The 16,806-nt window shown below is 36.9% G+C and overlaps 1 protein-coding gene across 4 annotated transcripts in view; it reads left to right on the top strand.

The window, feature by feature from the left end:
- Window positions 1-16,806, top strand: part of LOC126827188 (neuroglian) — a 91,651-nt gene that overhangs the window by 67,044 nt on the left and 7,801 nt on the right. For 2 of the 4 annotated variants that reach the window (XM_056102373.1, XM_056102372.1), the window contains exons 8-23: window positions 212-343; window positions 709-852; window positions 1,478-1,659; window positions 2,863-2,953; window positions 3,486-3,767; window positions 4,599-4,975; window positions 5,473-5,704; window positions 6,321-6,451; window positions 7,096-7,324; window positions 8,528-8,650; window positions 9,283-9,462; window positions 10,324-10,449; window positions 11,396-11,578; window positions 13,730-13,807; window positions 15,518-15,643; window positions 16,504-16,576. In XM_056102373.1, coding sequence (XP_055958348.1) covers window positions 212-343; window positions 709-852; window positions 1,478-1,659; window positions 2,863-2,953; window positions 3,486-3,767; window positions 4,599-4,975; window positions 5,473-5,704; window positions 6,321-6,451; window positions 7,096-7,324; window positions 8,528-8,650; window positions 9,283-9,462; window positions 10,324-10,449; window positions 11,396-11,578; window positions 13,730-13,807; window positions 15,518-15,643; window positions 16,504-16,576 — 2,689 coding nt within the window. Of the gene's footprint in view, window positions 1-211; window positions 344-708; window positions 853-1,477; window positions 1,660-2,028; window positions 2,059-2,862; window positions 2,954-3,485; window positions 3,768-4,598; window positions 4,976-5,472; window positions 5,705-6,320; window positions 6,452-7,095; window positions 7,325-8,527; window positions 8,651-9,282; window positions 9,463-10,323; window positions 10,450-11,395; window positions 11,579-13,729; window positions 13,808-15,517; window positions 15,644-16,503; window positions 16,577-16,806 lie in introns of those variants that run through there. The other 2 variants (XM_056102374.1, XM_050556426.1) reach the window with 2 other exon arrangements.

The following is a 16,806-nucleotide window of genomic DNA, read 5'->3' as shown; positions in this document are numbered from 1 at the left end:
GTAAATCGGGACTGTCAGTGATTGAGTGTAAATCAGGACTGTCAGTTGATTGATTGTAAATCAGGATTGTCCATTGATTGATTGTTAAGCGAAGCTTATGTTGATCTTACAACTTAGAGAAACTTGTGTTTCGGGAACTGAGAGCAACTTACATGAAAACTGAAAATGGGTTGATGTGTAAAATGAGAGATTTATTTTATTATTTTAACAGCTAAACCTCGATGGACCAAGAAACCAACTGATATTGAGGCTGGTGTGGAGGAAGATGTTACATTTTTATGTGAAGGGGAGGGAACTCCTACACCAGATGTTCAATGGTTTATCAATGGGAAACCTTTAGAACGTAAGAATCTATATATATTCTACTCTGTCAACATTCCCCATTGATGGATTTATATGTATATATTAGGCCTACTCATTCTTTCTGTGTACTGTAGGATCCCTTGTTAGTAAGACTTTTATACAGAAATCCATGTTATTAAATATAAATGTACTTAACTTAACGTACTTATAAACACACTTACAAAAAAAAAAAGAGAAACATTTTCTGTATGATTTTGATTGTGGAGACCCCTACATTTAATCAATTTAATCCAATAAAAATGTATCACATTTTAGTCCCAAATTGACCTAGTTAAATCCCATTTCTCTCTCTCTGTCTCAAAGGAATTTATTGAGATGTAAAAGTTGATATTTTTCGTTTTTCAGAAGCAACAGAAATTACAAGACGAACATTCCGTAAAGGTCAACTAATGTTCACTGATCTTCAGGAGTCTGATTCTCAGGTTATTCAATGTAACGTCTCTAATGTTCATGGATTTCTCTGGGCAGACGTGTTTCTTAATGTTTTGGGTAGGTTAAACTAAAATAACTGTAATATCTAAGCAATTATGGCAAGGATGCTATTTCAAATTTTTTTGTGTTGAACATTTTTACAGACTGATAAAGGGGCATAACTCTTATTTATTTGGACTCAAGACTAGCAATTATTTGCCCATTGACTTCAATGTTAAATGGCTGTAACATCACAGGCGGTAGCTTTTTGCTCAACATTCCGTTGGTTCCAATCTTTATAGGCACAATGGGGACCACATTTGGCAATCTCCTCATCATAATTTTGTACAGGGTTAACCATTTAGATTTTTTGCTACGGGGATTTAAAGTTGACTGGGGTGAAAATCTCACTTCCGACACAATGATTGCTCTGCAGAAAGACACTTTACACCCCCTATCCCTCTGCTGTAATATCATCAGTATTACCCCAAACTGCTTTGAAATTGCAAATTTGATCCCTTTTCTCCAATTTTAGACCAAAGAGTCAACCCAAAAATGCAGGAAGAGGGGAGAAAAAAATTCAGGGAAAAATTGTCAATTTATAACTCGCACTACATTCGTCCATCATGATGTAAGGGGAAATAATTACTAGTCTTAGTCCATTTCTCTCTCTCTCTAAAGCAATTCATTTGTATATTTACAGCCATTCCAGCTACAGTAACTAAAAGACCAGAACCCTCGATGAAAGTAGCAGAAGATAAAACAGTGAAAATAACATGTCAGACAGAAGGTAAACCCACACCAACTGTCACATGGTTTAAAGGTGACCAACAATTACTAGGAGGGCGTTATAACATATTGCCAACTGGTGATTTAGTTATAAATGTAAGTTAGATTTATGTTTTATATAACATATTACCAACTGGTGATTTAGTTATAAATGTAAGTTAGATTTATGTTTTATATAACATATTACCAACTGGTGATTTAGTTATAAATGTAAGTTAGATTTATGTTTTATATAACATATTACCAACTGGTGATTTAGTTATAAATGTAAGTTAGATTTATGTTTTATATAACATATTACCAACTGGTGATTAAGTAATAAATGTAAGTTAGATTTATGTTTTATATAACATATTACCAACTGGGGATTTAGTTATAAATGTAAGTTAGATTTATGTTTTATATAACATATTACCAACTGGGGATTTAGTTATAAATGTAAGTTAGATTTATGTTTTATATAACATATTACCAACTGGGGATTTAGTTATAAATGTAAGTTGGATTTATGTTTTATTATTCTTATACCATGTGGGGGTTGGATGGCCAAATAGTTAGCAAGTGCGCCCTGCATCATGCGGTCTGTCATTGAGTCAACTGGCGGGGTTTCGATTCCCAGGTTGTACGTGACAAGGAGTAGGGTCGCCTGTCCAATCTCATGGGTTTTCTCCGGGTCCTCCAGTTTCCTCCCCCTGCTGAAGCGAATTATTTAAATAAAATTGAACCATGTGTTAGTCCCGAAATGACCTAGTTTGTGTTGAGTGGACGTTAAACCCCCTTTCTCTCTCTCTCATATACCATGTCTGGTTGATGATTGGGGGTTGGGTGGCAGAATGGTCTTTTGCGTGCGCTTTTTATCACAGGTCTGTCATTGAGCAATCTGATTAAAATACAGATCTATATTTCGTTTCGTTTCGTTCTTTTATACTTTTGATGGCATCTACTACATGAAGATCTGACCGGTTGTAGTTGAAGTTCACGTTAGAGGTCATACAAGCGACTTTTTGACCCTATCACATCAGACATTTGATAAACCAATCATCGTTGATGTTTCTAGTGGGTTACCCACAATTCTGTGCACCTCATGTCATTCGGATGGGACGAAAAACTGAGGTCATGTGTATATGTAAAAGATCCCTTGACAGTTGGAATTCGAAAAGTAGGCCGTAGTGCCGCTGTCCGGGCAAAATTTCCCTCATAGCACACTGTATGGCATATGCCCGTCTTTATTAGCCCAGGTTAGGAGCAGAAAAATAGGACGTTTAAACCCCATTTCATTTCATGTAATTATTTGAACAGGGTGTACGGTTACGAGATAGTGGTAATTATAGATGTTTTGTGGAGAATAGATTTGGTAAAGACAATGCTAATGGTACCTTGGTGGTTAGAGGTAAGATAATACAAATATACAATGCATATTACATTCATATACACAAGGAAACGTGCACATTTTTACTGGTTACATGAAAATGATCCCATTATGTTTGCATTAGAAAACGCATACATGGAAAACAGGCCTTAGACATTCCACCAGTCTTTGTCTCACTGATAATATTTTTCAGCCAATCTTCTGGCCAGAAGTTGTAAGTAGGGAACGAAATTACTCAAGAAAAAAACAACCCAAATATTAGTCCAATCTAAAGTCTTCCAATGTTAAAAGCAAGAAATGATCAAAGAAACTGTCATATTATAGTGATTTTTTTAAATATTCTAATTTAGAACACATATTCTGGCTGACTGAACCCCACCTCCAGAAAACTACAATCCAATCTAAAATCTTGCAATGTTAAAAACAAGAAATAATTCAAAGAAACTGTCTATTATATGGAGTAAATTTTTTTCAGAATTTATTTTTAGAACACATCTTGTCTGACTGACATTTTTTAAAACTATGACTCTTGATTTAATTTTCTATTTATTAGGAAAGACGTTGATAGCAACTGAACCTGTAAATCTTCAACCAATTCACGGGAACGACGCCATGTTCAAATGTGACGCCCTGACAGATCCACATGAGAAACACAAGTTAAAATACACCTGGTATTTGGACAATGAACCTGTTATTATTGACAACGATCGAGTCTTACAAGAAAATGGAGATTTGATTATTAAGAATACCAACAGTAAAGATACAGGGAATTACACCTGTATAGCGAGTAATGGTTTAGATGAAGATAAGGCATGGGCAACGATGAAAGTTAAAGGTATTTTATCATTCTATAACTGTAGCTTTAAATGGGGGGTTGGATGGCCGAATGGTTAGCATGTGCGCATTGTGTCATAAGGTTGAGTCAACTGGTGTGGTTTCGATTCCCCAGTTGTACGTGACAAGGAGTAGGGTTGCCTGTCCAACCTCGTGGGTTTTCTCCGGGTCCTCTGGTTTCCTCCCACTGTTAAAGACCACTACACACAAGCAAATTATTGAAATAAAATTGAACCATATGTTAGTCCCTAAATGACCTAGTTTGTGTCGAGTGGGAGTGGACCTTAAACCCCCCTCTCTCTCTCTCTCTCTCTCTCTCTCTCTCTCTCTCTGTAGCTTTAAAATAAGGTTTCAACATTTGTATTTCTCAGACAGTTTGCTTTGAAAGAGTATATAGCCATTCTTGAATGAGTTTGTGATAGAACTGTCTATTTTTAAACCGTCTATTGCATACACTTTAGATCATAAGGTCTATCATTGAGTCAAGTGGTGTGGGTTCGATCACACACTTATAAATAACCTCATGGGTTTTCTCTAGATCCTCTGGTTTCCTCCCACTGTGAAAGACCTCTACATGCAAGCAAATTATTGAAATATAATTGTACCATATGTTAATCCTGAAATGATCTAGTTTGTGTCTAAGTGAATGTTAAACCGCACTTCTCTCTCTCCCTCTGGTTTCTTCCCACTTCTAAAGACGACAATGCGCAAGCAAATTATTGAAGTGAAATTGTACCACATGTTAGTCCCGAAATGATCTAGTTTCTGTCGTTTAAACCTTAAATCCGACTTCTTTCTCTCTCCCTTATGTCAATTTTTTTTTTATTTTCAGCTCCACCGGATCCACCCTACAATGTTACTGTGTTAACATGTCTAGGTAGAGAGGCACAGATTCGATGGGAGTTTGATGCCAGTCAAGAGAATTTCTCACCGTTACAGAAATTTATCTTAGAATACAACACCTCATATGCACCGGAACACTGGGAGATGGGAGCTCAACCTAAAGCCAACGAAAGACAGGCCAAGATTATTCTTTCTCCGTATGCTAATTATACATTCCGTATTAAAGCCGTGAATCGGATTGGAGTCGGTCAGGCCAGTCCTCATACATCGGTCATCTGTCGAACACCGATAGCTCGTCCAGGTCATCATCCCGAGAATGTGAAAACTGTTGGAGAAAAAACCAACTTTTTGATCGTGGAATGGGAGGTAAGTGAAGTAAAGGAATTTTATATGTTTTGTCAGCTTTGCGTTAATTAACTTTGATGTTATTTTATAACTTGCTTAGTCTGGACATGACACACCATATACTTAACACAACTGTCACACAACACACCATATCTGTAACACCACTGCTATGGTGTCACACAGCCCAGTGCTACACTGTCACACAGCACACCATATACTTAACATGGCTGCTACACACATTCACAGCACACCAAATACTTAACACCTCTGCTACAGTGTCACACATCACACCACTGCTACAGTGTCACACTGCACACCATATACTTACCACTGCTACACTGTCACACAACACACCATATACTTAACACAACTGCTACAGTGTCACACAGCACACCATATCCATAACACCACTGTTACAATGTCGCACAGCACACCATATACTTAACACCACTGCTACACTGTCAAACAAGACACCACTGCTAAACACTGAATTCTAATTTCTAAAATTTGTGTTTCAGCCAATGGAGAAGATCGATCTAAATGCCGAAGGTTTTTTTTATAATATAACGGTACAGAAAGAAGGAGATGACACGGTAGAAAGTTATATCATAGATGATCATACAATCAGTCGTAAAGAAATACCTGTTGATACTGTCTACGAGCGTTATATTGTTACTGTACAAGCTAAAAACCAAGTCGGTTGGCCGTTACGTGAAGCTACACCTATCACAGGATATTCTGGACAGGCTGGTAAGCAAAAATTTGGAGGTCTTTAAATAATAATGGATTGTTGTAGCCATAGTTTTAAATTCTTCTACTTCTGATTATTATATAATAATAATCAATTTGTATAGCGCTCAGTGGTTTCAATTCCCTGGTTGTGCGTGACAAGGAGTAGGGACGCCTGTCCAACCTCGTTGGGTTAGTCTGGGTCCTCCGGTTTCCTCCCACTGGTAAAGACCCATATGTGCAAGTGAATTATTGAAATTTAATTGAACCATGTGTTGGTCCCGAAATGACCTAGTTGGTCTATCTCTCTCTCTCTCTCTCTCTCTCTCTCTCTCTCTCTCCAGCTAATAAACTGCTCCAAGACGCTCTTTACAACTAAAATACATATAACTTAAAACAATAGTTTTAAAACATTAAAAAATTAGAATGTCAACTCATAGTTTAAAAAGTTCAGTTTTAAGATTCTTTTTAAAAACATTAGAAGAGTTTTTTTTTTTTTACATGACTAAGTAATTGATTCCAGTAAAACTAAGCATCAAATCAAGGAATAAAACATTACATTTCAGTAGGACTGCTGTATGTTGTCTGGCAACCTCTTTACTCAATATATTAAAAAATTGTGTGTTTTTTTTGACAGCACCGTTAGTGGTTCCTCAAAATTTTGAGTTAGATCCGGAAAAGAATATTTCTAGTGCAAGCGCCGGATTCCGATGGGATCCAGTTGACACGAGTCCAAAATCAATGCAAGGAGAGTTCACAGGTTACAAGGTCAGTTTTTCAGTTCCTAGATAGAAAATATCGTGTAATTTTCTCTGTCTGTTCTGGGTGTTGTATTGTTTTGACATTCTCAACAACAGGTTCATACAACAAATTAAATCACTGTTAGAGCGGTCAAGTTGGAATCCGGGGGGCGGGTCTGGCAAGGAAAGTGTTGCCTTTTCATTCACATTGGATGAAAGTCAGAGGCTAAGCCACGTATGCATTGAGATGAAAGTAAAGGAAACCTTAACAGATGACAATCAAAGGTGAAATTCTTCTTCATGAATCTGCACACGTAACCATAGAAACAACAAATCAGACAACACAATCACGTTTCTTGGGGGATGAGACTATATTCAACAAGTCGATCGTTTATTGAAATGTACCTGATTACTTGTTTATTGGTGCATAACGAAGGGCCTGGCAACGGACAACATCTAGTCATTCGGATAGGACGAAAAACCAAGGTCCCGTGTACACATTGGCATGCAAGGGAAAGAAGCCTTGACAGTTGGAATTCGATACAAGAGTAGGTCGTAGTGCTGCTGTCTGGGCAAAAATTTCCCTCGTAGCATACAGTATGCTGTATGCCCATCTTCATTAGTCAGTGCAGAACAGTAGGACGTTAAACCCTATTTCATTTGTTTCTATAGGTGAGAGTGTGGAAGAAAGATCAACAAGACACAACAATGAAAGAAATATTTATTCCTCACACCCCATCACGAGGTAAACGACGACGGAAGCGAAGGCAGGTGGAAAAAGTAAGGACAGAAGTTCGAGACCTGCCGTCATTCTCGGACCTAGAGGCTGATGTGGTAGCAACTAATGCTTATTTTAGTTCTAATGGTAGTAATGTCATTAACTTTACAACACCAGAAGGAGGTAAGATATCGCAGTATTACATCATATACTAGTACTCCCACAAGTATTGGCAGTTTGGGAGCCACGGTGCCTAGGTGGTTAAGACACTGGCTCGCTAGCCTGGAGGTCGGGTGTTCGATCCCTGCATTGGCCGAGAAAGTTCATCTGGATTTTCCGACGTGGTTCCCCTTGTCAGTGGTGCAGAACGGAGGGCCTGACAAGGACAGCTGTCTAGTCCTTCGGATGAGACAAAAAAACGTAGTCCCGTGTATACATTGGAATGCACGTAAAAGATCCCTTGGCAGTTGGAATTCGATATAAGAGTAGGCGATAGTGCCGCTGCTCGGGCAAAATTTCCCTCATAGCACACTGTATGGCGTATGCCCATCTTCATTAGCCCAGTATAGGAGCAGTAGGACGTTAAACCCCATTTCATTTCATTGGCAGTTGGAATTCGATATTAGAGTAGGCTGTACTGGCGCTGTCTTAAGATATCGCTGTACCACATCATATACCACACTGTAGGACTCGCACATGTATTGACTGTCGGAATTCGATATAAGAGTAGGCTCTAGTGGTGCTGTCCTTGCAAAATTTCCCTTATAGCACAATGTATGGTGTCTTCATTAGCCCGAAGTCTTAAGCTTTTTTAGAAGAGCATCGCCTCCCAGAAGAACAACTACAAGCAATCTGATTAGAATACAGATCTATATTTCGTTTAGTTTTTTAATACTTTGGATGGCCTGTTGTAGTGGAAGGTTGTGTCAGGGGTCATGAAAGCGGCTTTTGACCTTATGATGTCAATTATTTGATTAATCAATCAGTGTTGATGTTTCTAGTGGGTAACCCACAGTTCCGTGCACCTCACGCCAAAAACTCGCCGTAACAGACCGTTTCATTGGCTAATCCCTAACATCATCCATAACGCAGGTTATATAACAACTCTTCCAGATCCTAGTGTAGTAAAGACAAGTAAAACAAAATTTTGAACAATAAAAAAACGAAACGAAATAGGATCTGTGTTTTACTCAGATTGAACTACAAGCTGAGTATCACTTGGTGATAAATTACTGGTCCAATAATATACAAGAGCACAAAAAAGTTGACTTTGATAGACAAATGATAAAGTTGCATTATTGTAAAACTTTGAGAGTTTTTATTGATTCGTGCATTGTTTTGTAATAAGATATATATTTATATATGTATGTTTTATATATTTGATAGTACCAACTGCTGTATCGTATTTCACGGCTGTAAATGTAGGATCAACACACTTTACGTTAGCCTGGGGTGAACCTGTAGAAAAGAATGGTATTATAACTGGTTATGATATCGGTTATCAACCCAGTAAGTTATTAATTTATATTACTATATATGGTCATTTATATGTCTTAATATTGGGGCCGTGGTACTCTCGACTAGGATGTTCCAGGTGTGAAAACCTGACTGACTTGATAAAAATTCTTCCCCTCACATTGCAACCATAACCCTAAAAATAAGAATGAATACATGTTGGTCTCAGACAACCAAAATATTTTGTTGACAAGAGTTTAAACCATATCCACACAGAGATCCATATACTTCATACTTCAAGAATAGATCTCTGTTCAAAATGGCCGCCATATCTTAAAATTAGTATACTGTTCTGGGATGCGGTTCTATTCTGTTTCACATCTGTCATACACACAAAGACTAAATAAACTTTTTCAATTCTATTAAATGCAAGCAGAATAAAAACTTAACAAAATTCTCGAAATATACTTAGTGTTTTCGACTAAAATGGTTGATTTAGTACTTAAAATGTTTGATTTAGCGCTTAAAATGTTTGATTTAGCACTTAAAATGTTGGTCAACTAGCTTAGTGTCTGTTTTCAACCAGCTCTATTTTAGTATAGAGGTTGATATTGAGCTTGGGCGCATATATCAACATCAAAACAACTGTGGATGTTATTTTGATTGAATGTTTTTTTAATTTAAAGTTAATGGTATTGTTTATGGAGACATGAAGGAAATGGAAACACTAGGTGCTGATGTACATCAAACATATCTCGGTGGTTTAGAAGCAGACACACAATATCGTATATTTATCTGGGGTAGAACACAACAAGGAAAAGGCAGCCATTATATTATAGATGTTAAAACATCAGAAAAAAGCATTCGTGAGTTTTAATTTAATTGTTTAGATGAATTTTGACATTGTGATAACACTATTGTTGGGTGGTGTGGAGGGGGGGGGGGGGGTAGGGGGGGCACTGTACGTGTATCGGTAATTATAATAACACTTGTTTACTGACTCGGAGATCCTGGCCCCAAGTTCACAAAGAATTCTTAGACTTAAGTTAAGAATTTACTCAGAATTGTTTGCCTTATTTTAACTAAAATATAGCCTTTTATAAAACTTTTGTTGTTTTCATGTATCAAATACATCAATAAGAAACTATGTGCAAAGTTTTGTGTTTCTGGATCAAAGACATTTCTCATGAACAGTGATTGAAAGTTGAGTAATTTCTTAACTTAAGTCTAAGAATGCTTTGTGAAACCGGGTCCAGGATTTGATCCCAGTGTTGGCTGAGAAAGTTTTTCAGGATTTTCCGGTCTGATTTCCCTTTCGCCTGTCCAACCTCGTGGGTTTTCTCCAGGTCCTCCGGTTTCCTCCCACTGCTAAAGACCCCTACGCGCAAGCGAATTATTGAAATAAAATTGAACCATGTGTTAGTCCCGAAATGACCTAGTTTGTGTCGAGTGGACGTTAAACCCCATTTCTCTCTCTCTCTCTGATTTCCCTTGTCATTTGGATGAGCTGAAGAGCCAAGGTCATATATGTATCTTGTTAAAGATCTCTGAATTAAGAGCAGGCCATAGTGCCGCTGTCCAGGCAAAATTTCCTCCATTGCACACAGCATGCCGTTTGCCTGTGGTCATTAGCCCAGTAGTTGGTGCAGAAAAGTACAACGTTCAACTTTATTTCAGTTCTCTTGTTGGGACATACATTTTGGAATTTCTATATTAATATTTTTCAGCATTAGCTAAGCCTGAAATATTAGAGGCCTTATCCAGACCTAATTCGGTCAACGTAACATGGAAGCTACCAGATAAAGAAGGTCAAAGAGTTGGCGCTGATTACTATGTTGAATATAAAAGATTTGGTATGTTATCTTTTTTGAGTATAGTTGAAAATACCTAAAAAAATACACGTTTTTATTACCAACATGTTTACATACAATGATTTCCAGGGTAATGAAAAGTCTTATAACATGATGTCATAAAGGCCTAAAGCAAATTGGGCGGGTGGGGGTGGGGGGGGTGGCCGAATACCGAATAGTTAGCGCATGCGCATTATTGAAATAATTAAAAACCATATGTTAGTCCCGAAATGATCTATTATTCGTTATTCATATACAAATTATGAATGTTTTCAAAACAGATTGTAAGTAAAATATAATTCTCCGATATTATCGATTGGCAGCGCTACATAGCACACTGTATGGTGTGTGCCCGCATTCATTAGCCCAGGGGAGTCATGGTGGGTAAGACGCTGGCTCGCTAGCCTGGAGGTCGGGTGTTCAATCCCTGAATTGGCCGAGAAAGTTCATCTGGATTTTCCAACGTGGTTTCCCCTTGTCAGTGGTGCAGGATGGAGGATCTGACAAGGACAGCTGTCTAGTCGTTCGGATGGAACGGAAAACCGAAGTCCAATGTATACATTGGCATGCACGTAAAAGATCCTTTGGCAGTTGGACTTCGATATAAGAGTAGGGCCATAGTGCAGCTGCCCAGGCAAAATTTCCCTCATAACACACTGTATGGTGTATGTCGTCTTCATTAGCCCAGTCGGAACAGAACAGTAGGACATTAAACTCTATTTCATTTCCATAAGTATAGTTTATTGTTGTATCCAATTACTAGTACAAGAGTAGGGCCATAGTGCCGCTGCCCGGGCAAAATTTCCCTCATAGCACACTGTATTGCGTATGCCCATCTTCATTAGCCCAGTCGGAGCAGAACAGTAGGACGTTAAACCACATTTCATTTCATTATCCCAGTTGGAGTGGAAAAGTAAGATGTTAAATTTCATTTGATTTGTATTTGTAGGTTTAGTAGGTAAATGGAATGTACACAAGAATGACGACGCCATGAATAACTGGATTGTAGTAGATAATCTGGAGTCAGGTATAGCTTACGAGGTTCGTGTCGTAGCTCAAACAGGAGTGCCTGGTGATCAAGACTATGCTCAAATGGCCAGTGAAAAACGAACTTTCACAACAGGAGGCACTGGTATGTTCATTTTGTTTATTGTTTGTTTATACTCTGCTGATATATATATATATATATATATATATATAATGTTTATGGCGTTGGAATTATAGAATTTAACGCTTTGAATTAAACCAGTATATGATAAATCAAAACTCTATGTCCATATTTTTGCACCAGGCCCAGCGCTACTCATTTTGTTGTTCTTGGGGGCTACACTCTTCAAAAAAAGCCTGTGGGCTTGGCATGCTTGTTCTTTACACAAATGCACGTCAGTAGACTTCCAAGATGAGGGGGGTTGGACTGGCGAATGGTTTGCGTATGTGCTGTATCATAAGGTCTGTCATCAAGTTAACTGGCGTGGTTTCGATTCCCCAGTTGTACGTGACCAGGAGTATGTTCGCCTGTCCAACCTCATGGGCTTTTCTCCGGGTCCTCCGGTTTCCTTCCACTACGTGCAAGCGAATTATTGAAATAAAATGGAACCATATGTTTGTCCCGAAATGGCAAGTTTGTGTCGAATGTACGTTAAACCCCACCCATTTCTCTCTCTCTCTCTCTCTCTCTCTCTCCCAAGATAACTGGAGCCACGGTGGCGTCGCTGTCCGGGCAAAATTTCCCTCATAGCACACTGTCATGCCCATCTTCATTAGCTCAGTCGAAGCAGAATAGTAGGACGTTAAATCCCATTTCATTTCTTTTCCATGATGACTGCAATGACGTCGTACTCAATTCCTGGTCCACAGTACTGTTGTGCTTGTTAAAGACAAGTAGTAGTATAAAACTATTAATGACAGTATATCACCTCGGTGGAAGCAGACGTTAAATAAACCTATTTCACACATATAGTGGAATGATGAAAGCAAAGTTTAATATATATATAAAATTATCAAACTGTTATACTTGTCATGGAATGATGAAAGCAAAGTTTAATATATAAAATTATCCTAAAATATTTGACTAAATAACAGCTTGAAAACATGTATATAAATATAAATTTCCCGAAGATTATCCAGCTGTTGTACTAGTCGTGGAATGATGGAAGCAAAGTTTAATATATAAAATTATCCTAAAATATTTGCATAAATAACAGCTTGAAAACCTGGATATAAATTTCCCGAAGATTCTCAGTGTATGTTCTTAATTCCAACGCTAAGGTTTTTGTGATTTTCTCTTGTGCATTAGGGCAATCATATATTCTTAATGCTTTTATTATGTATAATTTATCTTATAAATATAGGAAGATTTGCTGTGTTTTTTACTCTCATTTATGATCTTTTTTTTTTCTTTTCTTTTTTTTTTTCTTTCTTACTTTTGAGAGAAAGCAGGGCCTATTAAAATGGGTTTTGTCCATCCATCTGTCAGCTTTTTGAACGCAGTAACTTAATTGAGGTAGAATGTTCAGACTTGGAGTAAATGTTCGTTAGATGAATGTTTTGACGGAGTTCGATGATGGACATTTTCTGCTTGAGCTGAGCAAAGATAAGCAATTTGAATTGTTGATGCTTTGTTGAGTGAGATTGATGAAACTTAAGTTTGTAGTTTCAATACATCAGTATTTTGACTAAAATCAATAACAAGCATTTTCTGCTTAGGTTAAAGATACATTATGGGAGATTAGATATAGAGCTGGCCGTTCTCACTATAATAGATAAAAACTACATAATGTAAAGAGAATTTGCTGAAAATTTCAGTCAAATTGATCCACTCTGAACCAAGTATTTAGCAATTGAATTTTGGGCCTAGCCTCGATGATCATTACTAAAGTCGCTATGATAAAAACATAGTCTCGATTATCCATTTTTTGATTTAATTATAAATGAGCATTGAGCAGCAGATAGGATTCTAATCCAGTAAATATTGCAGGCTAGCTATGACATCGAGAGTTGATTATGGTCTGGATAAGTTAATTAATGCCTAATTAATAATTTAGATAAGAAAGACCTGCAATTGGCAGATTTAACTCTTGCATAATGTATGTTTAAAGCAAAGTAATAAACAATTAAATTACTCGATGCTTCATGGAAAGATAAATGAGTAAATAATGAATGTCATCTATTTATTTTGGGATGGTGGCGGTGGATATTTAATCTTTATTTCATTATGACTGAGTATAATGGAGTAGGCTATAAATTACTCTGTTTTAAGTTTTGTTGATTTCAAATTCACTAGGTAATTGGTATCCAGTGATGGCTAGAGTCTTTTTAAATGGCTCGATCACAAACAACAATAGCACGACAGATGGGGGAGGTTCTTGATTTCAAATCATATTTGAATTTTGAAATATTCAAGCATTTTCGTGATATCAGTGTAGAATAACTCGCATGGTTGATACCATTCTCAGAAAACCATCAGCTGCAGTATTTTATGGGCTGTCCAGTCCTATGTGAGAAATTCAAATGTAATATGAAATATTTTCCTACCGATGCCATTCTCAAAAAAAACCAACAGACACAGTGTTTTACAGGCTGTCGAGTGAGGAAGTCTGTTGTAATATAAGAAATGTTCGTATTGAACACCAAGAATTTTAATATTTTTGAGAATAGATGGGTTTCCGAGAATGGACTGACTCTTAAATAAAATCTCCCCGCAAATCCACTGTTTTATCCAATTCACTGATTGCCTTCCTTTAGGTTAAAATACATGTACTGTACTTATAATGTTGATTGAAGCCTTGCAGCATTGATCGAATAAATTAACATCAGACAATTTTATAAGATTTAGTATAATAATTATAATGATATAACACCAGGGACCTGTTTCACGAAATTTTAACTAAAGATAAAATCCAAATTTTAGTAGATACTTCAATTTTGATTGGCTAAGCACTAAAATCAATATAATATTATCCAATCAAATTACTAAAATTTGGATTTTATCTTAGTTAAAATTTCGTGAAACAGGGCCCTGGTTCACACGTGCAAATTAAACCGGTTTAAAATCCCTGCTGATTGTTATACCAGCTGAACTTGCGCGTGTGAACGCAAAGATGGGGCAAATAGGCCAGTTTTTAAAAAAAAAAACCTTTATTAAATAACAGTTCCAGCATTGCATGTTGTTACTGCAATGTAAGGATGCAGACCACCGTAAATGAAATAAACTGGCTCTAATGAATGTTGTAAATTTTGTCATTTGATAAGGTCCTCTAATTACAACAACAACTAACATAGATATTAGTGAGGTATTTGTTGTAACCATAACAACTGAAAGCTTTAAGCATATTCATAGAGGTTTGTAATTGGTTGCCATAGTTACGTTACTAACAACTGCATGTTGAAGTCTTTAATTCTGACGTGAGATTGTGAATAATATTTAAACTTTTTATGTATTTGGAAGAATTGAAAACAGAGACAAGAATTGTATTATTGTTGATGATTTGGATTTTGTTGTTTATTTTGGAATTGAATTACCATGAGCTCTTTTAATTAGCTGTTAATATGCTTTTATGTTTTGAAGCTTTTTTGTTTTTTGGGGGGCCACAGTGGGTCAGTGAGTAAAACATTAGCTCGCTTACCTGGAGGTTCCATGTTCGGTCCCTGCGTTGACCAAGAAAGTGCATCAGGATTTTTGGCTTGCATTAACCCAATCGGTGGAGAAACTTTCATTTCCTAATCCTACTGCCCGGAAGTCAATGGATGGCAGGGCGTTAAACAGTTAGACTGATTTTGTCATATATATTATACCGTAGGGTAGCCAGTCCCAACTCCAAACTCGTAGGTTGTCTTCAGGACCTCTGATTTCTTCCCCTGCTAAATACCCCTACACGCAAGCGAATTATTGAAATAAAATAGAACCATATGTTAGTCCTGAAACCATATGTGAACCCTGAGAGGACTGTGGAGTGGAGGTTAATCTCTCTCTCTCTCTCTCTCTCTCTCATAACAATGGTAAATCTTGTTTGATGTTCAAGTTAGATTGAGACAAAAGACACTATTATTAAATATTTTGAAATTATTTCAGCTTTCAAACGTTCCAACATATTATCTTCTGGATGGTTTATTGGTATGATGGTTGCTATAGCGATATTGTTACTAATATTGATTATTGTATGTATTATAAAACGAAATAGAGGTGACAAATATCATGGTGAGTCGGATTTTATATTAAAGGAGCTAAATCTCTATTCTTTGGCACCTAGAAATGGACACAAATAGGTTGGAATGCATGTATTAATGTAGTATGAATGTATATACCGGTACACTGATTTACATTCAATCATTTCTGTTTTTACCGTAATTTCTAATCAGTTATGTTCAGCGAAATATGCGAAGAGTCAAAATTAAATGGCAGTCTTTTGCATCTGGTTATTCCAGTCTATACCGGAAGTATTCTCCCGTTGGGTATGTTTAGCCTAGTTCACTGAGTCACTTCATTACAAATGGCACTTAAAAGCTTTCTGTGACAATTTGAAAATTTTCATTTTGTCTTAAATATTGCATATCAGAAGCATATCGTTTCACGGTAAGATCACAACATCAATGTTGATTTAAATTGACCAATAAGTCGTGTTGGCAATGCCGAAGACTTGATGATATTGAGTTAGCGACTTCCCTGCTTTAAGCTTACAAATAATCTGGATGCCACAGTGGCTCAGTGAATAGGGTGGTCCTCCTGGCACAAATTGTTTTAAAAAATATCTGAAGTAATCATTTTTTGTACAGATTAGAAAAATAGATGTGTAATACAAGATTCAAAAAGTTACCATTCAATTGACTTTTAATTTATTATTGCCCTTGATAACTTTGAAAAATCTTACTTAATTACATAATGGGTTGTGTCTCACGATCAGGTTTTAGTGTCTTTTAAAAGCTCCCATTATTTACAAAACAATATATAGGCGACAAGCTATATGGACTGTATAGCTGCTGTGATCATATGTTTGGTTGCCTGACAACCTATCTTTGTACTTGTTTGAATATTTAATTCCTGATTATTTTTATTACCAGTTCAAGAGAAGGAGCGATTAAGGGGAAGTAATCAAGAAGATCCTGCTGAAAATTTTAATGAATTGGGAAAAAGGTATGAAAATTATTGTCATCTGTCATTGAGTCAAAAGGCGTGGTTTCAATTCCCCGCTTGAACGTGACAAGGAGTAGGGTCGCCTTTCAAACCTCTTGAGTTTTCTCCCGATCCTCCAGTTTTCCAATATATACAAAAAATGTTTTAGAATTTAATTTGTCGCAGGAAAAAAGTTAATATTTCTAGCTCATTAAGCCGCATCAATGTCATCCTTATCAGTGATTGTCGCG

The sequence above is a fragment of the Patella vulgata genome, chromosome 7 (genome assembly GCF_932274485.2).
Source record: "Patella vulgata chromosome 7, xgPatVulg1.2, whole genome shotgun sequence".
Classification (NCBI taxonomy): domain Eukaryota; kingdom Metazoa; phylum Mollusca; class Gastropoda; family Patellidae; genus Patella; species Patella vulgata.
Note: the sequence above shows the minus strand (reverse complement) of the source record. Positions and strands in the feature narration are given on the sequence as shown.